At 35.5% G+C, this 23,166-nt stretch overlaps 1 protein-coding gene across 15 annotated transcripts in view; it reads left to right on the top strand.

Annotated features, from left to right (window-relative positions):
• The window catches only part of RFX3 (regulatory factor X3), a 311,794-nt gene that overhangs the window by 108,747 nt on the left and 179,881 nt on the right, over window positions 1–23,166 (top strand). For all 15 annotated transcript variants that reach the window (XR_004177857.1, XR_004177855.1, XR_004177856.1 and 12 more), the window contains one exon: window positions 19,341–19,465. Coding sequence is in view for 12 of the 15 variants with exons in the window: in XM_031654193.1 (XP_031510053.1) it covers window positions 19,341–19,465 (125 nt within the window). In the remaining 3 variants the exon portion in view is untranslated. The remainder of the gene's footprint in view (window positions 1–19,340; window positions 19,466–23,166) is intronic.

The following is a 23,166-nucleotide window of genomic DNA, read 5'->3' as shown; positions in this document are numbered from 1 at the left end:
TGTGTGTCCTGGTTTTGTCTTGCCAATGCTGAGCTCTTAAGAAAAATATTTGATCTTTCTGAAGCTCAGTGTCCCATTTCAATAAAGTACGCAACCAACACACACATAATTTTCACACAAAGTTGTTGTGAAAATTAAAGTATTAAGTTTAGTAGCAGATATGTGATAGGTGTTCAATAAATAGCAGCTTTTAAAATTTTTAATTGGATGTAACAGAGGAGGTAAAGATGAAAGAAGACAATCTTGATTTGTTGGGATCTTGATTTATAGATTTATTGGGAGAATTTGCAAGTACCAAACACTAGCCTTACCATTCTTCATGTTATCTAGGTGGAGAGTACAATTTTTTTCTTTTCCTGATTTATTACTTAGTATTCATCCTCCCACACTGGGATGTTATTCAAAAAAGCATAAAGGTTTTTCACTTGCAACCTTACTAAGAATTGTCAAGAGAACTGCTACACTGCAGAACTTAGCTTATATTTGCTCCAACTGCCTCTACTCAAAAGGTGTTAAAGCAATGAACTGTTAGGGTAAATTTCACATTCAGGAAGCATTTGTTCTTGTCTTCAGAGCAAGGAGAAATAAACAGGGATGAATTCTTTAAAGAAACTGTGTCTAGGATCTGCAGTAGTTTTAGATATTTTTCTTTATTGAGGTTCTTTTTTTGTCTTGTAAAGTTAAACTGAAACATGAAAAAGAGCATAATCTAAATACTAAAGGTGGGCCACTTAAAAATAAAAGTGTTCACTTCTTAGCAACTTAAACAAATCATAAGCTATAGTATGATGTTCCTAAAATATTAAACTCCCATATAAAAATAATTTGATTGTGTATCCTTGAGAAAGAACATAAATTACCTAAATTATGAATTGTTTATTAAGTCTTATAGTATTTCACAAAACAATTTACTAAGTAAATTGAATGCACTGAAAGAGTTCTACTTGGTATACATTACCTTGTGCTTTAACAAGTATTTTAATATTCTCTTAGGAAGATGCCGTTGTTTCTGTTTGGGAAATTTGGATTAAAAGCTGGGACTAGTATCCTTAGGAGAATAGGTTGTAACTGAAAAAAAATTCAGTCTTGCTATATAAAATGACAATTTTGTAAAAATTTCTGTGTATTTCTCAAGGAGAGAGATTTTTGGGTTTTTCCTGTTAAATTGAGAAAATTTTCTATATGTAAAGCCTGTGCTTTAACCAGTTAAAGAAGTGTGATTTTTTAGAATCAATATAAAACATATTAGAATCTTGTTTTCTGAAGTTACCCTATTCTCTATAGTTATTGATTTTTATTCAGCTGACATTAAATAATAAACAAATTTTCAACATTGGTGGTAGCTTTGTTAATATTCAGTTTGGAAGAAAAATGAATTTACCAGTAGAATTGCCAGCATCAATAACTTTTAAAAGTAAGAAATTTGCAGGTTTTTTCTGGTCATTCAAAGCTAGTTATAAATTTCCCTCTCTTTCTAAGAATAACTAACAGAATTGGTATGCTTAAAAAGTGGACTGAATCCTATTATTTTAAGCCAGGTGATAGCTTTTACTGCAACCATGTTGCATGTCCTGAAATAACCCTGAGCTTCAGGAAATACCAGCTTCACCCTTTGCACCTTTCTTTTACAACCTTTTACTTACATATTTACCTTAGGAAGATGATATTTTTGTTTAGAGCCCTCTCAAGAAGAAGAAAAAAAAATGAATTAATATATCTTTATTAAATGGTTTGAAGCCTTTCTTTTACTTCTCTATAGGTAATTACTATTTATTTACTTGAAACAAAAATAGCATTATCGTTGAGTCAACTTAAGAGCTCAATTCTATAATTCATAACATTCCTTATAAAGTGGTATGGTAGAGCTTCATTATGGATATTCAAATAGATCATGGCACTAACCATGACTCAAGGTCACCTTGAAGGCCTGTCCAGCTTTAGAGTCTGTGAGCTTACATTTCTCTGAACATAGATAAAGTAAAGTAATATGACATGATTAGTGTTGACCTTCAGTGGTCTTATTATGAAGTAATTCTACTGTACTTTGGAAAGAACAAGCCAGGAATACTCAAATCAGATACTGATCCTATTTCACAGTAAGCTTTGTTTTGAGACACTGAATATTTTGGCCAGGTGGCTTATGTCTAAGTACTGAAAATAGCTTAACTGTTATTTTTGATGCCCATAATGTTTAAAATGGTGTGACTATAAGATCCTATGGATAATGTTACAAGTAGTCATCCAGATGTGTGAAAATAATTTCAAAGAAGGAAATGATACAATTAAGCTGCACTCCTGATTCGGCTTTATATGTAGAGTATTTTGGAGGGGCCATTGTGTAGCCAGTGTTTGGCTGTGCGACTGACTAGGTCCTTATAACTGGAGGTGGAGGAAAGGTAGAGAAGAGAACAAGAGGCCCGCGTGGTGGCTCACCCCTGTAATCCCAGCACTTTGAGAGGCCAAAGTAGGAGGATCACTTTAGGTCCAGCGTTCTAGAGCAGCCTGGCCAACGTGGTGAAATCCCCTCTCTACAAAAAAAAAAAAAAAAAAAAGAAAAAATTAGCTGGGTGTGGTGTCACACACCTGTAATCTCAGCTACTCAAGAGGCTGAGGTGGGAGGATCACTTGAACCCAGGAGGCAGAGGCTCCCCCAGGCTGAAACTCCATCTCTACTAAAAATACAAAAATTAACCAGGCTGGTGACAGGTGCCTGTAATCCCAGCTACTTGGGAGAATTGCTTGAACCTGGGAGGCGGAGGTTGCAGTGAGCCAAGATCGTGCCACTGCACTTCAGCCTTGGCAAAAGAATGAGACCCTGTCTCAAAAAAAAAAAAAAAAAAAAAAAAAAAAAAAAAAAAAAATGGAGAGAAAGGAGCAAGAGAGAAAGGGAGAAAGAGAGAGAGAGGGGAAGATGGATTGATTCGCTGTCCTACATTTAAAAAACTTCCATTGCTGTCTTAATTTAAAAAGAATTTATGTATTCAATGTTGAGTAAACCTTATAGGGAAAGGGAATAGAGTTTTTGTATGTATATAACCTTTTAGTTTTATTTAGAAAACACCATCCTTATAAATTTGGTTTGTGAGAAAAGTGGCTCCATGGATCATGAGAAATAATCAGCCCATATTTGTATCTGATTTTGAATATAATATGTAAATATTAGCTAACTGTTATGGTACAACAAGAATATCATTTATATTACCTTCATAAGGAAGATTACATAGAAAATAAAATTTTTGAGTCAGTTATACTGGGAGGTGTTTGCTTCTACCTTGCCTTAATATCATATTGTAGAAATACTACTTTTATGAAAATTAGGCATAGGCAACTTGTGAGCTAGTAAAAGCCAATAGTATGCATCAGATGATTAAAGAAATCAAGCAGTATGGTTGGTTTCAGAGTTATATTTATACAAAGCAGTTTTTAAATATTTTTAAAAGAATGCATGAACATAATATGTAAAGAGGTAATTGGGAAGCATTTTAACGTGGATAAATAGTACATGTTGTGGAAAGCTTGTAAACCTGCCATCTAAAACTGATTACCCTTATGAGCATTTCATGCTGTTTGACAGTGAAAAGTGCACCTTGTAAAAGCTGTTACACAAACCATTACATTGAAAAGGTTTCCATCTCACACCCCAAAATTACACTTATTTGCTGCAAGTGAAAATTCAGAAATTTGTTCCCTGTTTATTTTGGTTACAATTACTGTTGTGTTGAATTTTGCTTTTTGCCTCTTCCAGGAAAACTAGAAATTAGTGTTTTTGGTTTCTTTATTTCAGTGTAAATAGAGTCAGTTTGCATATTATAAATGGCATCCAGAGATGATGTAATAATAAAATTCTGAGCCTGAAACACTCAGAAACGCTGTATAATAATAAAATACTGAGCATGGAACACCAAGATACTCCATGTAAAGTATTTTGGTAGATAGAGAAAAACAAGTTGGCAAGATGGTTCAGAATTCCTATAGAATATAAAGTCCTGTGAACCATTTTAGTTGATAGCGCCACACACACACACACACACACACACACACACACACACACACACACGCAGAGTTTGCCTCACTTGAAATCTTGTTAAACATCCTGAAACAGAGCCTTACTCATTTATGTGAGAAAGAAACTTGGAAACGTCTAAGAGAAACTCTTAAGATTGCATTCTCCATGTTATATGAGTATTTCTTTCATTGTGTAATAAGCGCTTTGCACATATGTCAGGCCTTCCTACCTCTGAGTGCCTTCCTCCTTTTTTTATTAACCATAGTCTGTTAGAAAGAGCTTTTGACTGGGAATTGGGAGTCTTGTATTCCAATGCTTGATCTGATACTGTTGGATCCATTTGGTTGATTTTTCTCAGATTCTTTGTGAAATGGGAGCCTGCACTCGATGATCTGAATACTTTTAAGCTTTAAAGGGCTGTGATTTTGGGAAGCAGGTCAATTATCTGAAAACTGATTACTCCTTCACCAAAAGAAAATTTACTGGGTGATCAATTCACTGAATAGATAGATAGTTTTTTAAAAATCAGTTTGCTGAAACATAAATTCACTGAATGGCTATTTTGTTAAATTTACCTAATACTCTGATTTATCATTTTGTCCAATGACCAGTTTTCTAAATTATAAACTGCCTGAAATGTGTTTGTATTAGCTACATAGAAAGTTTATCACAAATCATGCTGCATAGAATAGCTGCAAAAGTTTTTGAAATTTTTAGTGGGAAGTAATTATTAAGTTTTAATTTGATTTTAATTTTTCCATCGCAATTTCAAACCTGATATTTTGCAATAGAATTATTTATCAGTCTAACTCAGCTGAATGCCAATTTTATCATTGATACTTCAAATACTGCATGCTTTTTAGTTACTTAAAATGGAAGCAACATGTTCATCCAATTCTATTGGTTAAGAAGTGTGTGAATTAAGGGAAGTATAGAATGTATTTAAGTGGATAGAAAGTGTGTTAAACAAATCTTCTGTACTATAATTTATACACTTTTTGGTATTCAAAACATTCATAACCCTTTGATTTAAAATAAATAGATTCTGATCCCCAAAAGTTGTTAGACCAGAAAATAGCAAAATGGCAGAATATAACATAGGTAGACCACAGTGCTGGATTACAACAGTATTTCAGGTAAATTAAAAGCTTGAACTCGTCAACTTAAATATCAAAGAATTCTTAAAAGATTCTTTGAAACTATTTTATTCAGTACAAATAGCTGTTAACAATGTAAATGGTTAAAAGAAAAGTTTTGACTGAATGGGTAATTTGTCAAATTGGCCATTTGGCAAAATAAGTTTATTTTTGGCAAAGTAGACCTAGTTTTATCATACCCCATCACCATCTCTGCCAGGGATGGGGAAAAAGAGGCACTAGTGGAAGACTACTGTATTTGGAGTTAGAACACTTTTTTCCTCAGTCACACCCTATAAGCCAAGTAGGAACCATTGGGAAGGTCTCCCTCTGTGTTTATTTGCATGTGCCTGTGTGATGTACTGTGTGTCCAACTTAACTTTTGATACCAAAGACCTGTTGTCTGTGTGTGTGGCTGTGTGTGTGTGTGTGAGAGAGAGAGAGAGAGAGAGAGACAGAGAGAGACAGAGAGAGAGACAGAGATAACTCCTACAGCACAGACTTTTTTGAAATAACGAAGTAGTACAATAAAAAGGCCTGGGTGAGACTTGAAAAATTGCTTTTTACTTTCCTCTGCGTGGCCGATCCTTGTAACAAAACATGTCCTATATAAGCATGATTGACTGAAACAACAAAATGAAAAGATCAGGGTATATGATGAATTATTTGGCATGCACCAAGGAAGGGTGGCCCTGTGCTCAAGCAGGAATAGAGACGTTAGTTGTACTGCAGGATTACCTATGGGATTGCTATGGGGCTTAATTACCCTGAACAGTGTCTTTGGCCTACAGCCTTCCTTAAAGCTCTGTCTGTTTCTCAGTTATTGCTCTTGATTGCAGTGCCATTAGTAAGTAGAGTTAAATATCATTTTCTTGCCATTGCTGAATGCAATTTGTGATCAAATGTAAAGGTCAGGGAGCAACAACCCCTGGCACCTGTACCGGAGACTCACTGAAACCAACTCATTGGTGAATGAATGAGTTGAGATTGCCCTTTCTTTTGGCGTCTTGAGAAGCTGTAGGCCGTCATTCCTACTCCTTTAGAAGTAGGTGTGATGGTGTGTACCTGAGAGCTCAACTCTGAGATTTCAGAAAGAAAAGATATTGTATTGTGGCACATTGATTTTTAACATTTTCTGAGCTCTAATTCAAATTCCAACAAGCCCGTCTGTATGGATGCTTCAGCAGAGGTAGTATAGAAACTCTGAATATTCCATGATTCAGTCATTTTTATTAGTCTTAGCTAAGATCTACAGAATAGACAGTCATCTTGTCAGATACTCTGCATTGCTGGAAATGAAATTAAGATTTTTTTAGAGGATGATCTATCATGGAAAACTATTAACTGGATTAAAAAATTACAGCATATCTAATTTCCATAATATAGAAGAATGAAAACATAGAAAAGACTCTAGACAGGACTACATAATAGTTGGTGTGTTAAACATCTAAATAGTTGTCATATTTTTAGCCTAATACTGCATATGGGTAGGTTAAAAAAGAATGAAACAAAATGTTGCTCCTTGATCTAGTAGGTGGTATAGCATATTCAAGTTCTCACTCTGCCCATTTCTAGTTATATGAAGTTATATGACCTTGGTGCTGATAGAATTGTTTAAGTTACATGCCTCAGTTTTCTCATCCATAATAAACGGGATAATAATAGTACCTACATCAGGATTTCTAGGTGTGTTAACTAATTAGTAACTAGAGGCTTCTTAGAATACCTTTTTTTGGTAGAAAGTTTCAATGATTATTAAGAGAACATAGTAGAATATCAGTTGAATGTTACCAAGCTCAAATATATTTCAAGTGGTTAATTAACAATGAAGTCAGAACAATTACTATTAGGCTAATTACTTATTCTTAGCATTTCAGCTATTAAAGATCTCTGAGTGCTTCTGTCTCATAAAAACAAAGGAATCATACCAGGCCACTTATTCTAAGATGACATGATTAGAGCATTAGATCTGAATCCACAATTCAGTGAATCAGGTGTACTTATTAAAACACAGTAAATGATATGTCAGAAGGTTCAGAGCAATAGCTGAAGACTTGATTTGTTCATTTGAGTTTACTTAATCCTTATCTTGTTTCTTTATTTTAAAAAACTATACCCAAAGTCTTTTGAGTCTTTTAATTCTTTGAATATGGGAATTGTTATAAAATTCTGTTGTAATAGAAATTGAACATGAAGTCACATTAGAAAATTAAGAAAAAACACTTAATAATTTGATTTAAAATGGCTGTGATATACAATTACGTTTATGTAGAATTTTTAAAAAATTATATAGAAGATGCCTCTAGTACAGCATATTCTAATATTAATGTTTCAATAGGGTCTTAAACTCATCTTCTTTGGAGATTATTCTTTCAACAAATCAAAGATTCTATGTATATATTGGGTGCTGTGGCTACATATGTAGGTGAAAAAGATAAGTATAGTCCATGAATTCATGGAGTTTGTAGTCTTGTTGGAGACACACTTACACTATAGATGTGATAATTGCTGTGTACTAAGTAAAGATAGTGTGCTATGGGAATACCAGGAGGACACTAGATTCGGACTTGTTAAGAGCAAGGTGGAAAAGCAGTGGTTGTTTGGGAAGCTATCAGGAGAAAGTAGGATTTCTCCTGAGACCTGAAAGACAAAGTGAAGATTAGAGGAGGTAAGAAGGAAAAATTGTTTCAAGCAGAAGAAAATACCTGTTCAAATGTCCCCAGAGTTGGCTGAGTCAGTGGCTCATGCCTGTAATCCCAGCATTTCGGGAGGCTGAGGCAGGTGGGTTGCTTGAATCCAGGACTTTGAGACTAGGGTGGGCAACATGGTGAAACCCTGTCTCTACAAAAAAATCCAAAAAATTAGTTGCCAGGCGTGGTGGTACGTGCACGTGGTCCCAGCTACTCAGGAGGCTGAGATGGGAGGATCACCAGGGCCTGGGAGGTCGAGGCTGCAGAGTGAGCCAAGTTTGTGCCACTGCACTGCAGCCTGGGCATCACAGTGAGACCTTGTCTCACAAAAACAAAACAAGACAAAAAACCTAATGCTCCAGGGTTGGGGAACTGTGGGTAGTTCCATAAGGCTGGACTGTATATACTCTTGGGAAGACAGCAGTAGGCAGGGGCTATATTCTAAAGAGCCTCCTAAGCCTTGTTAAGGGTTTGCAGTTTATTCGGAGGGCACTAAGAACCTATTGTAGGTAGTGGCCTGAACTCTAGGGATCTGTGTGGCAAGATATAGATATGTGGGTATATTTTTGAGACATAATTAGGAAGCAGACTCAGTAATTTATTAAATTTGGAAGATGAGAGAAAAAAAGAAATCTGGCTCTTACTAGGCTTCTTTGAGAAAAAATGATGCCAAGATGACTGGATCCCAAGATTACCACTTTTTTCTTATGCTGTCAGTAGAATTTGAATTCATTGAGGGCAGACTGTGTATCCCCCAAGGCATGTAACAGCAGTTATTGGCAGAAAGTTTAACAGAAAGGATGAAAATCTAAATTGAATTTTGATGATTTCATGTAAACAGGTGGACTAGTAATGATGATAGGGTATTTAAAAAGATTCAATGGGTAGTTAAAGATATAGAACTGTAGCTCAATAGAAGGAAAGATTATTGATAGAGTTACAGATTTGGGAGTTATTCACATACGGATAATAGTTATTAGTGACCAAACTCTTTAAAACAGAGTGTTGAGAGAGCAGAATACACCCCAGCTCAACTCTTTTTTTTTTTTTTTTCCTGTTCAAAGAGAAGAAATTAAACTTCTGAGGCAAATAGAAAGACTGGCCAGACAGCTAGGAAGAAAATCAGAAAAATTGAATGTCTTGGAAGGCAAGGAGGAAGAGCTTTTTGATAAAAGAGATTGTTATTAATTTCAAGTGTAATTTGATAGTACAATGAGTGTGAAAAATAAGAAAAGGTCATAGAATTTGCAGATTAAAAGATTGTTCCTTGGTGACTTTGGAAAAGATGATCTTCTCTTGGAGGGATATGGCAGAAACTAAATAACAAGGTGTCAGCAGTGGAGTAGAATGGGCAGAAATGAAGACAGTGACTGTAGATAACTCTTCTGAACAAGTTTGGTGATGAAAGTAGTGATTGGGATGTTATAATTAATGTATTATCAAGGATAAAAGAAGAGTTTTTTCCCCATTTTAGTCTCTATGGAAGACCACCAAAGTATAATGAGAGAGATGACAATGAAACTTATTATATGAAATTTCACACTTATCTAAAATGTTATATAATGACAACTATATTTTTGTAAAGAATTTACAGTTGATTTTGAGCATTATAATAAACCCAGTTAAGGATATTAACTCATGATTTATGAGATAGCCTAGGATAACCAACTTTAGACGATGTAGCTATAGTAATAAGATTTTAAAGGAATTCTTGTTTCTGAAGGCAAGAAAATGCTTCATACCAAATTGGAAGGACAGCCATCCACAGAGTGCATCACCAGTTCCCATAGATAAGTAGCAGTGGAACTGTTTGTAATTCAGTATATGACTTATTTCAAATTTTACTGATTTTTACAGAGAAATAATTTTTCTGTTAAGTATCTGAATTTACAGAATTGGCTGTAGTCTTTAATCTGTTTACATTTTTATCCTTTGGCCAAGTCTTTATTCCAAGTGTATATACATATAATGAAAATCAATGTAAAAATTTAATAGCATTATGTTTTACAGCAAGCGTTTTCAGAATTTATGTGTATATGAATATATAGAGGTTTTTTTGAGGTCCACTTACACCCATGTTCACTACATTTGCCAGAAAATGGCAGTAATGAGAATTCTGTTCTTTAAGATATTGTACTTTTAAAATGGGGTATATTGTTTCCATTATTAGCAATGTTATTATACAGTATTATTTTTCTCTTTTAGATGTGTTGATCTCTTTGAGCCTGTCAGAATAGTTAGCAACTGCAAAAGACTCTATTCTGCACTTTTATAAAAAGAAAAAGAGATGAGAGGAAAAAAAAAATTCTTGTGTAGGCAAGATAATCTAAGAGGAACACTGTCATTGGAGTCTTTTCTGATGTGAAGAAAATTAAGAATTTCTGTTCTGGCTGTCACTCCCTATAAAATCTAAAGGAAACTCTGGTGCAGTATTACCTGCTCGCTTCTTTTGTGGCTCTGTAAATAATGCTGCCTTTTAAGCTCATCTTTGCCTCCCTTTGCTCCTGTCCTGTATGTCTTTCCAGCACTTTGGCTTCAGTGTTAAGGGGATTGTTTTATTTTAGATTTTGGTAATTAGTTCTTTAAGATAAAAATTACAGTAATTTCATTTCTCTCTTTAAGTAATAGTTTTTCATAATCTATTCCGAGTCAAGGAAAGAATTAGTTAAGAGAAAACCTTTGAAAAGTGAAAAAAGTTACCCAGGCAACCTGTATATGTTACCAGTGTGCTGATTAATCATCTTCAACATTAATCACTGTCATCAGTTATCACAGGAAGATGACTGCTGAACAGTCTACACTATTATCATTCCATCATTTTTCTACAGATCAGTTTAGTACAAAGATTTATTGTACACAGTCATGAGGATTACAACATCAAACCTAAATAAAGAGGCAGCATTTTTATAATACAGAAAATCATGAATTTTCTTTTTACATTCCTCATTTACTTGATTTATTGATTTGGTAAAGCCCCGTGTTTTACAATGAATAAATTTTCACAAGGATGTGTTTTATATAAAGAAGGGTTGGTGTTTGACTACAGTTTGTAGTTTAACTAGTTTTTTCATTTGTACTGGGTGAAGGTGGAAGAAATTTGTAGGTGAAGTAATCAGCTCAATATATTTTTTGCCAGAGTTTTAAGAAACTAAATTTAATACGTGACTATTTAAACATATATTTAAATGTAGCATGTGACTAAACATGTTTAAAATACTTATATATGTGTAACATATATATGCATTAATAATTTCTACTATGCCTCATCATTGTACATTGTCTTTCTTGAAGTTGTCTAATGTCCTTAGGTTTTTTTTTTGTTGTTGTTACAGTTATCTTAATATTGTTCATTATCTACTCCAGAATAGTCAGAATTTTGTACATTTTGTACTAAATTTATGTTAAATGTCAGTTCCTCCCCAAAAGCATTGTTCATTTTAGTTGTCTTAATTTTAATAGAAATTTTAATTGCTATAGACACTATATATGCTACTATTATTTTCCAGCTTTTATTTAGGAATGCTGATGCTGAATCAGAGCATTAGTAATAAAAGTGTTATGCTGCAGAACTTCAATTACAATAATTTTGGATCTTTATGTAAAAGCACACCAACACACCAATGTTAAACTCCTTGTTCTATGTTTTAAAAATAGTAATTTTCACCTGCAAAACATTTTTTTCCGTAAATGACATTTCTATGATCTTATGTTGAACCAGGTTTCTAATGCTCTTGTAAATAAGTTATTCTTGAATATGATCACATTTTAGATGTCGTTTATTTTCACTATACCCATTAAGTAACTATCATCATAATTTTGGCTAATTTGGTTCAAGTAGGAATGGGAGCTAGCATCTTTTGTCTTTCTATGCTAAGGAAAAAGGAAGGAAATTCTCTGTTGAGCTTGAAAATTAAATTACAGGTCTTTGTTTTCTATACTGAATTAAAACCTGTTACATTCCTCAGTGTTAAAAATAATACAGTAAGTGTAGTGGAACCAAACTTTGCACACTTTGCTCTTTAGGAGAGCAAATTATTTCAGGATGAAAGACCCCAATAAAAATTAGGTGGATACTACCTATTTTTAAGCTAGCCCAGTAACATAGTTGTGTTTGATAAGTAATTGATTAGGTCAGACTATTAATCCATTTAATCTGGCATATACATTGTGAGTGATAAAAGGAATCCAGCTGTGAATTTGAGTGTATTAAATAACGTTCAGGAAGTTCCACAAAGAACATTCGAATGCCTTAAAACTTGCAATAATACATGTTTGTTCCAAACACATTTGCTTTGCCTAGGTTTTACCCATCAGGTTGAAGAAATGCTAATTTTGTTCCATTCAGCAGCTGGGTTTTTGCAATATCTTTTCCTTCTCCTAGGGGTTAATTAGCCTTCTTTCAAAATGTGGCCTATTTAGCTGTAGATTCAAATGATTCAGTCAGAGCTGGCTGTACAAAGCAGAACCGTTAACAGGCGGGTGTGTCCAACTGCTTAATTAGCCAGAATAAAAAGGTCCTTTGTCAAACAAGCATCTGTTGCTCATGACACACCTGACAGCCACATTAGACGAGAATGACTAGACTGAAATTGTGCATATCTCTCCTGTAAGAATATACAACTCATTTACATATGGGCTGCATCATTGACAAACTGCAGGGGTTTATTTAGCTTATCAAAATGGATTAATGTGACGGCATTCGTGACTGATAAACAAATATCACTTGAAAGAAGGCTGTGAAGAAAGTAAACTAACCAAATTACTCCCAAACATAAACAAAACACCAGAAACCACTGCTGGATGAATGGGAACACCTCAAATGTACTCATAAGTGATTATGCTGGGAATAAAACAAAACCTAAAATGGAGCATGCTAGGACACTGCTCTCCTGTGATGATCCTTACTTTGCAGAAATGTTGGAAGCCTACCAGAATACTATGAATATGTCAGTGGGCTTCAGTGATCTGTTTAGCAGAATTTGGCAGGAGGGTTATACTCCTCAAACATGCTTTAACATTCTAATTGATCTGCTGTTTTTATCAGGTCTTCAGAATTAATCACTAAAAATGCCTCTGGAAAGATACGTATTCGTTGGGTTATATGGTCTCAGTTGAAAGAGAAGAAATACTTCCTAACTTTGGTGTCAGAAAGAGGGGATGTCTTTCTATTGTTGTTGGAAGTGTAAATCATGTAATATCGATTGAGAACCCCAAAGATTGCTGTCTAGACCAACAGTCTCTAGCTTTTCTTTGGAAGCCCTACCATCATGATATTGCAAAGCAGTCTATGTACTGGTTGATATCATGCGCTTTAGAGTCAGACAGACATCAAGTGAATTCAGGCTTTTTCTCTTTCTAGTTTTGTGGCTTTTGGCAAGTTATTTAATCCATTTGTGCCTCAGTTTCTTTATTTCTTAAGTGGGGATAACACCTCCATCAGGGGATTCTTCTGAAGATTGAACTAGAAAATGTATTTAAAGCACTTAGTGTAATGCCTGGCACCAGGAAAAGACCTATTAAATGAGAGGCCAAATTATGATCTTTTCAGTCAATCTGTGGAACGGATATGATTGATACCCTCTAATGTCATAAAGCATGGCAAAGAGAGCCTCTCTGTCAAGGCCGAAGATAGTGAAATCAGAGGAAAATGAAATTGTGTCTATGAAGGAAAATGGAGACACGAAAGAGAGGCTAAGTTTTTATCAACTGGCATGACCCAATAATCCAGGAACCAAGTCGATCAGACCTATGAGCAGTCATTTGGGAATAAACAGAACATGTGCTAGGACTTGGTTGATACTTGATGTGATACTTGGTTGTGCAGGACTAGGCTTTATGTAACAGTTTGGATGTGGTTTATAGATATAGCTGGAGGCTAGATGGAAAGTTCTGTATGACTCCACTAGCTTTATGTTTTACAACCATTGTTTTTTTACCTATCTTATTTCCCCCACTCTATTCTATAAAGATTCCTCCTATTAAATAGTTCACAACTTTTTCTTTTTTCCCCATCTCATTCTAAAAATTCATCAGTTTGCCTTTCTTTACTTCTCTTTGTGCAGTGTCTATATGGCCTTGGGTAAGTGATGTAACATCTCTGGGCCTCAGTTAACTCATTTTTAAAATGAGGAAAATCATAGTTTTAATCTAGTGATACATTTCTAGCAGTAAAATGGTCTAAGCTTGGGTATTACTTTTCTGTGTAAAATTAGTATAAATGTCATCAATATTGTTTTAAACCCGAAAAGCAATTTTCTTTCTTTCTTTTTTTTTTTTTTGAGAGAGAGTCTCTCTCTGTCGTCCAGGCTAGAGTGCAGTGGCACGATCTCGGCTCAAATCAACCTCCTCCTCCTAGGTTCAAGCGACTCTCCTGCCTCAGCCTCCTGAGTAGCTGGGGTTACAGGCGTGCGCCCCCACGCCTAGCTGATTTTTGTATTTTAGTAGAGACGAGGTTTCACCATGTTGTTCAGGCTGGTCTCAAGCTCCTGACCTTGTGATCCGCTCCCCTTGGCCTCCCAAAGTACTGGGATTACATGCGAGAGCCACCGCGCCTGGCCCCCTCAAAAAGCAGTTTTCTACTTTCAATCTTTATTTGTAGAAATAGATTTCTGATTACCCTCGAATGAGTCACAAACTCAAATTCCTATAGAGGCCAGTCAATTGAAAAGAGTATGGCCATTTAAATAATTTGCCTGTAGAACACATAATATGTGCTCACCTCTTTAAAACTTTCAGATATTTCAAGAAATTCTGGAAACTTTTTTGTTTTGTTTTGTTTTGTTTTGAGACGGAGTTTTGCTCTTGTCACCCAGGCTGGAGTGCAGTGTCGCGATCTCAGCTCACTGCTGAGATCAAGGGATTCTCCTGTCTCAGCCTCCATAGTAGCTGGGATTACAGGCGCCCACCACCACGCCCAGCTATTTTTTTGTTTTTTTAAAAATAGAAATGGGCTTTCACCATATTCACCATATTGGCCAGGGTGGTCTTGAACTCCTGACCTCAGGTGATTCATTCACCTTAGCCTCCCAAAGTGTTGGGATTACAGACTTGACCCATTGTGCCCAGCCTGGAAATTTGTTTTCTAGTACAAAGTTTTCTGATTTTCAAATGTTAGCAATTAAGAATTTTGTAATCACTCTGAGTCAAACAAAACCCGAGTGGGGAGTCGAATATAGTCCATAGAAGGCCAATTTCCAAATCTATGTGTTTTATCTTCTGATATGCTCTCCCAGGAGGCTTATTGGGAGTTGTTAAGAATTACTTTAAAGGTAGTTTTAATTTTTAAAGAGAACTTTTTTCTTTACATTCTTGCATGTGTTTGATCTAAAACAGTAGATGTCAAAGTATGGGTCATTTACCAAAAAAGTATGCAGACTAGTCTGTAATACAATGTATGCACAAACAAGTTAGCCTCTGGAACATTCCCATCCAGCTTTGGGGGAAATAGGCAGATTTAGTGCGAGTGACATCATTGTAAGAAACTCATCTACTCCTAATTGAACAGCCTAAAGGCGAAGCTATAACTGGCAACGCTGTCTTCCTCATCTGTACACTAAACTGACAGAGGCCACCAGCCATCTTGGAGTTGGCAAGAGAGGCTGAAAAAAACCTCACAGAAGATGATATCTAATGTCTGGTTCATTCCTTATTCTTTCCAGAAAAGCATTGCCTCACTCTTACTAATAGTTCCTCTGCTATGGCATAAATGACATATAAATATATAATAAATCAAAGGACCCTGGCTTTTGCTTTCTTCCCCACTCCCCCTAACCACCCCCCATCTATGGTAGAAGAAAGAGGAAGAGGCACAGACTGGGTTCTTAATTTGTGTATTCTCTCCACAAATTTTGAGAACTGTAGGTCCTCTAGTAATACTCGTTAGGCAAGAATTTTGTGTAGTAAAAAATACTGTCATTAGTAAACATTTTTGGTCATTTCTGTGGTCTTAATGCTAGTTCAAAGGTGTGTATGTGTGTGTGCGTGTGTGTTTGGAGATCAGTACTACATTTAAATAAACCACCATTTGTGAGATTTCACATAAAAATCTGGATTGTCAGCTTCTTTTGGAAAATGGAAGGAAGTTTCCCACATACGATAAGCTGGAGCTGAACATTAGCTAACCCATCTAGGAGAATTAGGCACTGAATTTATCACTTTCCTTTTATTTTGTAAACCTCTAGTCACTTTTGCTCTCTATGCCTGAGGTTCCTCATCTGTAAATGCAAATTATGATCATACCAACCGCATTAGGTTGTTACACGGATTAATTTTTAAATTAATAAATACATCAAGCACTTAAAATAATTCTTAGCATATGTTAATCAATGCTAGTTGTTACTGCTATGCCTTTTGTATGTACAAGGTTTATTGTGCCGCTTTAGGGGTTGACTAACAAAAGAATGAGAAAATAATCACTTAGAACGATGCCAATGTCAAAGTGTAGAAAGAAAATTAAGCACAGATTCAAAGAGAAAAAGCGCAGTCCCAAGTCTACTCCTGTTACCTTGAACAAGTCTCTTAATTTCTCTGGGATTTAGTGTCCTCATTTATAAAAAAGACAAATACATGTGTTGTCTTTAGAGGTCCGTTTCTGAAATTGAATATGATTGAAGGTTTTGGGGAAAATTACAAGAAGTCATGCTGTGACAAAAGATGCCAAGAGGGATTAATTTTCTCCTTGAAAAACTGAATACTCTTTCAAAAATTTCTTAATGAAACTTCATGTTCACTATACTTCATATAGATTTAAACTATGATGCAGTGTTTTTCTTATGCTACCAGTTAAACACTGTTTCTTTTGCTCCATTCCTCCAGGAAAGAAAGTTAGAAATCTGGTCTTTGCTCAATAACAAGGAAATTCATATTCATTTCATTGAATGCATAAGTAGTAAAAGGGGATGTCAAGGCCAGGAAGCTGGAGAAAGCATTCTTGTTAGAGTAAACAATGCAAAATTTACTCCTATGTTGGCAGGTCAGGCAAAACTGAGAAACGTGGCATGTTTAATTGTGAATGAGAGAAAGTACATGTCTTTGTTTACAAATCTCACTTACATGATAGTAGTCTCCCCCATCTTTCAACTATATTAAATGTTATGGATTTGGGGCTATCTTTGTATAAGACTATAATCAAATTTTGATTTTAGTACCATATTATACGATACACAAAATTATTAACTTGATTCTTTGGCTAAGTTTAGGGTATATCAGTTGGCTTTTGGATATACATTAATTGTTTTAGATCACCAAATAGTTTTTTTTAAATTATACTTTAAGTTCTAGGGTACGTGTGCACAACATGCAGGTTTGTTACACATGTATACATGTCCCCTCCCCCAATCCCACAACAGGCCCTGGTGTGTGATGTTTCCCTTCCTGTGTCCAAGTGTTCTCATTGTTCAGTTCCCACCTATGAGTGAGAACATGCAGTGTTTGGTTTTTTGTCCTTGCGATAGTTTGCTGAGGATGATGGTTTCCAGCTGCATCCATGTCCCTACAAAGGACATGAACTCATCCTTTTTTATGGCTGCATAGTATTCCATGGTGCATATGTGCCACATTTTCCTAATCCAGTCTGTCATTGATGGACATTTGGGTTGGTTCCAAGTCCTTGCTACTGTGAATAGTGCTGCAATAAACATATGTGTGCATGTGTCTTTATAGCACCATGATTTCTAATCCTTTGGGTATAGACCCAGTAATGGGATTGCTGGGTCAAATGGTATTTTTAGTTCTAGATCCTTGAGGAGTTGCCACACTGTCTCCTACAATGGTTGAACTAGTTTACAGTCCCGCCAACAGTGTAAAAGTGTTCTGTTTCTCCACATCCTCTCCGGTACCTGTTGTTTCCTGACTTTTTAATGATCGCCATTCTAATTTGTGTGAGATGGTGTCTCATTGTGTTTTTGATTTGCATTTCTCTGATGGCCAGTGATGATGAGTATTTTTCCTGTGTCTGTTGGCTGCATAAATGTCTTTTTCTGAGAAGTGTCTGTTCATATCCTTCACCCACTTTTTGATGGGGTTTTTTTTCCTTGTAAATTTGTTTGAGTTCTTTGTAGATTCTGGATATTAGCCCTTTGTCAGATGAGCAGATTGCAAAAATTTTTTCCCTTTCTGTAGGTTGGTTGCCTATTCACTCTGATGGCAGTTCTCTTGCTGTGCAGAGGCTCTTTAGTTTAATTAGATCCCATTTGTCAATTTTGGCTTTTGTTGCCATTGCTTTTGGTGTTTTAGACATGAAGTCTTTGCCCATGCCTATTTCCTAAATGGTATTGCCTAGGTTTTCTTCTAGGGTTTTTATGGTTTTAGGTCTAACATTTAAGTCTTTAATCCATCTTGAATTAATTTTTGTGTAAGGTGTAAGGAAGGGACCCAGTTTCAGCTTTCTACAGATGGCTAGCCAGTTTTCCCAGCACCATTTATTAAATAGGGAATTCTTTCCCCATTTCTTGCTTTTGTCAGGTTTGTCAAAGATCAGATAGTTGTAGATGTGTGGTATTATTTCTGAGGGCTCTGTTCTGTTCCATTAGTCTACTATATCTCTGTTTTGGTACCAGTACCATGCTGTTTTGGTTACTGTAGCCTTGTAGTATAGTTTGTAGTCAGGTAGTGTGATGCCTCTAGCTTTGTTCTTTTGGCTTAGGATTGACTTGGCAATGTGGGCTCTTTTTTGGTTCCATATGAACTTTAAAGTAGTTTTTTCCAATAATGTGAAGAAAGTCATTGGTAGCTTGATGGGGATGGCATGGAATGTTTTTCCATTTGTTCGTGTCCTCTTTTATTTCATTGAGCAGTGGTTTATAGTCCTCCTTGAAGAGGTCCTTCACATCCCTTTAAGTTGGATTCCTAGGTATTTTATTCTCTTTGAAGCAATTGTGAATGGGAATTCACTCATGATTTGACTCTCTGTTTTAAGTTGGAAAGGACCTTAGAAATGATTTACTCTAAATTATGCTCTGGTGACATCCTGACAGCCTATAAAAGTGTCTAGAAAGTAGAATTCGTGACATTTACATCAAACAAAACCAGAGTGGGGAGTTGAATATAGTCCATAGAAGGCGAATTTCCAAATCTATGTCTTTTATCTTCTGATATGCTCTCCCAGGTGGCTTATTGGTAGTTTTATCTTCTGATATGCATTCCCAGGTGGCTTATTGGCTTATAAGAGCATTTTGACATAATTTTGGATGATAGTTTATGAAGGGATTTAAACAATTTGTAACAGATGAGATAGAAGGTAGCTTTCAATGAAATTTAACCCAGATAGTCTCAGGATAAGTGGTGCTAATGGGAATTTTTTTAAAGAACGTGGATAAGTAATTTTCTGTATTTATTAAGTGGTCAAAATGACTATATACATATGTGCATGGACTGTCATGGTAGTATGTTGGGATAAGAGGTATAAGAGTTGAAAGTTAGTTTTAGTATAGGATTTTAAGAACAATTGTAAGGAAGCTAGTCATGGAGGAGTAACATTTTAAACTTGAATTTCATTTTAATCTGTTTCAGAGACCATCATGCAGACATCAGAGACTGGGTCAGACACAGGCTCGACAGTGACCTTACAAACTTCGGTGGCTAGTCAAGCAGCAGTGCCTACACAGGTGGTACAGCAAGTACCAGTACAACAACAGGTAAGGAGCTGCTGAACTTAGATAAGATGCTGTTACTTTCATTATATTGGCTGTCCAACATACCTGTATCCAAAGATTATTTGGACTTTACTGTCTTGCTATGACAGGCATACTTCAGTTTTTAGGTTCATTCAGCAAATGTTTCTTGAGCATTTCTTGGATATGCCAGCTTCTTTCTGTGCTAGGCTATAGGGATACAAAAATGAATACTTAAGTTACAATCTCTATTCTGAAACAGCCTGTCTTGACTCCTGAAGTGAGTTATTTTTTCTGACATGACCACCCAAAGTTTTCTCCTTCTCTTCACTCCCCATTGTTTATCACAACTTTCTATTTCTTTCGTATTGAAATGTCAGCAATATTATTCATTATTAGGTGGCTCACAGTAGTACTTAATAGGATGTATGTACCTTCCAGGCAGAGATTTTGCCTTTGTGGTATTTTAGAAAGTGCCTTGGCATTAGGTGGCTGATAAATACTGTTGAATGAAAATAGAATAATCTTAAAGGTCTGGAGATCTGACTCATGCCATTTAAAAGTTGGAAGCGAATTTATCATCAGATATTTACTACAGGTCTTATTCATATGCAGGGCAGTTGACTTATTTTGGAAAGATACTGACAAAGTAATGCTGTTCATGTATGTGGATTGTGAGCACACTGGCCTGTGATTTCTTCTAAAGAGTGGTGAGAACATAAGTGAGAAAGATCATATGTCATATAACATTATCTTGAGATTCAAGATTTGCCTATAATTTCTTAGTATTAAAGAGACTCTTTAGCAAACGTTGCTCTTACAATTATAAATAAGTGGTTAGGGAGAAGGATATAGATGGGTTATAGATGATGAAGGACATTTTTGTAAATGATAGATACAAGGTTATATTCTTTAAAGGATATAGAATTGGGTTGGGCAGGGAGTGTGGTGGAATTGTACAGAAGTCATTGGCTTTTGGGATAAGTAAAGACATCTGAAATAATTGTTTTGTGTTTTATTCTTTTTGTTTGTTTGTTTGTTTTTTGAGATAAGAGTCTTGCTGTCTCCCAGGTTGGAGTGCAGTGGCACGGTCTCGGCTCACTGCAAGCTCCGCCTCCCGGGTTCACCCCATTCTTCTGCCTTAGCCTCCCAAGTAGCTGGGACTACAGGGGCCCGCCACCACGCCCGGCTAATTTTTTGTATTTTTAGTAGAGATGGGGTTTCACCGTTTTAACCAGGATGGTCTCGATCTCCTGACCTCGTGATCTGCCCGCCTCGGCCTCCCAAAGTGCTGGGATTACAAGCGTGAACCACTGCACCTGGCTGTTTTGTGTTTATTTTTTAGACATTAAAAAAAAAAATCTTAGCATACTCTACCATATATACATACACATCTTTCCCATCCCACAAGCTCCCAGTTTATTCGATTGAACTGTATGTAGTTTTGATCTTTAAACAGTGTTACATGTTTCAATCTATTGCTTATGCTTCTTTTATTTCTTTTAAACATATTCTGTCTTTTTTAAAATTACAGATCCAGAGGATACATATGCAGGTTTGCTTTATGGATAAATTACATAATGGTGGGGTTTGGGCTTCTAGGGTACCCATTACCCAGATGGCAAACATTGTACCCAATCGGTAATTTTTCAACACTTATCCCCTTCCCACCCTCTCTCCTTTTAGAGTCCCCAGTATCTATTATTGTCATCTGTATGTCCATGTGTACCCATTGTTTAGTGCCCACATTATTGGTTATGTTTTTATCTTTTTATATATTTTTTAACCATTAAAAATGAGTCCTCAAAATATTGATTTAAAAGGCTCTGCTATTAGTAATGCCATCACCAATTTTAAGACTCCAAACCTTATTGAGAAAGGGATAGCTTATGTCATGTCATCCAAAGAGCAAGTAAAGAACAATGCAGACATTGTTATAACTAACTTTAAAAAGATAACAGTTATCTTTTTAAAGGCAATGTTGAACATTTAACTCACTCTGGTTTTCATCTCTATGGAAGAATGGTTTTGAGAGAGTGCCTGTCACTAACAAGAGTGTGATGAAAATGGTGTTCCTATCTCCAGAAGATGCCTTCTGTAAACATGAAAAAAGTTTTCTTTTTATTGAATTTACATATTATCAAATATTTACACCAGGTCTTAATAGGTCATATAATAGTGTAAAGAGTCGAAAAATTTCGCACGGTTTGTTATTTTAAAAATATGATCTTTAACCTTCCCCGTTCTCCCACAAACCACTCCTCATAGGCAACTACACTGACTTCTTTAAACTTGTTATTTTGATATTTACTTCCATTTACTTAAAGATAATATACATATTTTACTGCATCTTGAATTTTTAGTTTTAAGCATTTAAAGCATTATCTTAGCATACTCTTCTTCTGGTCCCTAACACACAAACACACAACCTGACCCACCCGCCCACCCTTCAGATTCCTCATGTTCTTGACAGATCGAACCATATTTTTTTTATGTACAAAAACAATAATTTCATATGTCTCAATCTATGTTATGTTTTAATTTTAGTAAATAAGTATTCAGTGCTTACACTACCATGATATATAAATGCTCTTCAAATCCAGCCTTGTAGTAAGCGTTGATTACCTTCCTTTCCCGTAAAACTCATTTATTTTTCTTAGATTTAATGATTGTGTTTCTTCTGGTTTGCAGGATTGCCATGGACAAGCCAAACACCAATTTGATTTCTGATCTTTTTTATGTGGTTTATGTGATTTTTTTTCTCTGAAACTTTGTAGAATATTTGAAATTCCAGTTTTATGAACTTTTTGATGATGTGCATTGATGCGGGCCTATTTTCAAATACTGTGCTAGAACCTTTGATGGGCCATTTCAGTCTGGACATTCATGCTTTTTCATTTCTGGGAAACTTTATTCAGTTTTTTCATTTATGATTCCCTCCCCCTCTGTTTTCTTGTGTTTTTCACTTTCTGGACTTTTTTTGTTCTATTTTCAATTTCATTGTTTAGCCTTTCTATTATTTTTAAATTCTATCAGTTTTTTTTTTTTTTTAATTTTCAAGAACTTTAAAAAAGTTCCTGTGTGTTCCTTTTCGTAATATTATGTTTTATTTCATGGTTTTCTTTTTCCTCTCTGAAGATACTAATTTGTTTTAAGTTGTTGAATTTTTTTTTCTCTTTATCTTGTCTCTTTTAAGGTACCCTATTCTGTTTTCTTTTGTTTTTTACTATGTCTCTGTCTTTCATGTTAACAGCTTTTCTCTGATGTCTGATAATCTGTGGGTGTTTATCCATATTTTAAAATGTGGGTATAAGATACTGATTTGAATGTATGAGTGAGTCTTATTGACTTCAAAATGGGGTCATCTCACTGACGAGGCTTTTTAATTAAGAACCCTCTGATGTTCAGTATCTTTGTTTTTCCTCTTTGGCTGGTCAATTTTTTTAAGAAGACTTGTCCAACTTCCTGCCTAGTGGGGGAATGCTTGGCTGCCTGGGAGCTGAGTTGGGGAAAGAGTTGGGTATTTATTGCACTAATTTAATTAATCTTTCTCTTTTTTCATGTGATATTACCCGTGCTTGGTATTCCTCAATGCAGAGATTAAACCAAAGAACAAACTCCAAACATTTTACTAAAGTTAGGGAAGGCCAGTCACCTTACTGCATAGGGGTTGGTAGAGGGAGCCTGATTGCTTCTTAAATAGAATCACGTTTTATATTAAATAC

This window comes from Papio anubis, chromosome 13, assembly GCF_008728515.1.
Source record: "Papio anubis isolate 15944 chromosome 13, Panubis1.0, whole genome shotgun sequence".
Lineage (NCBI taxonomy): Eukaryota > Metazoa > Chordata > Mammalia > Primates > Cercopithecidae > Papio > Papio anubis.
This window is presented reverse-complemented; position numbering and strand designations above follow the sequence as displayed.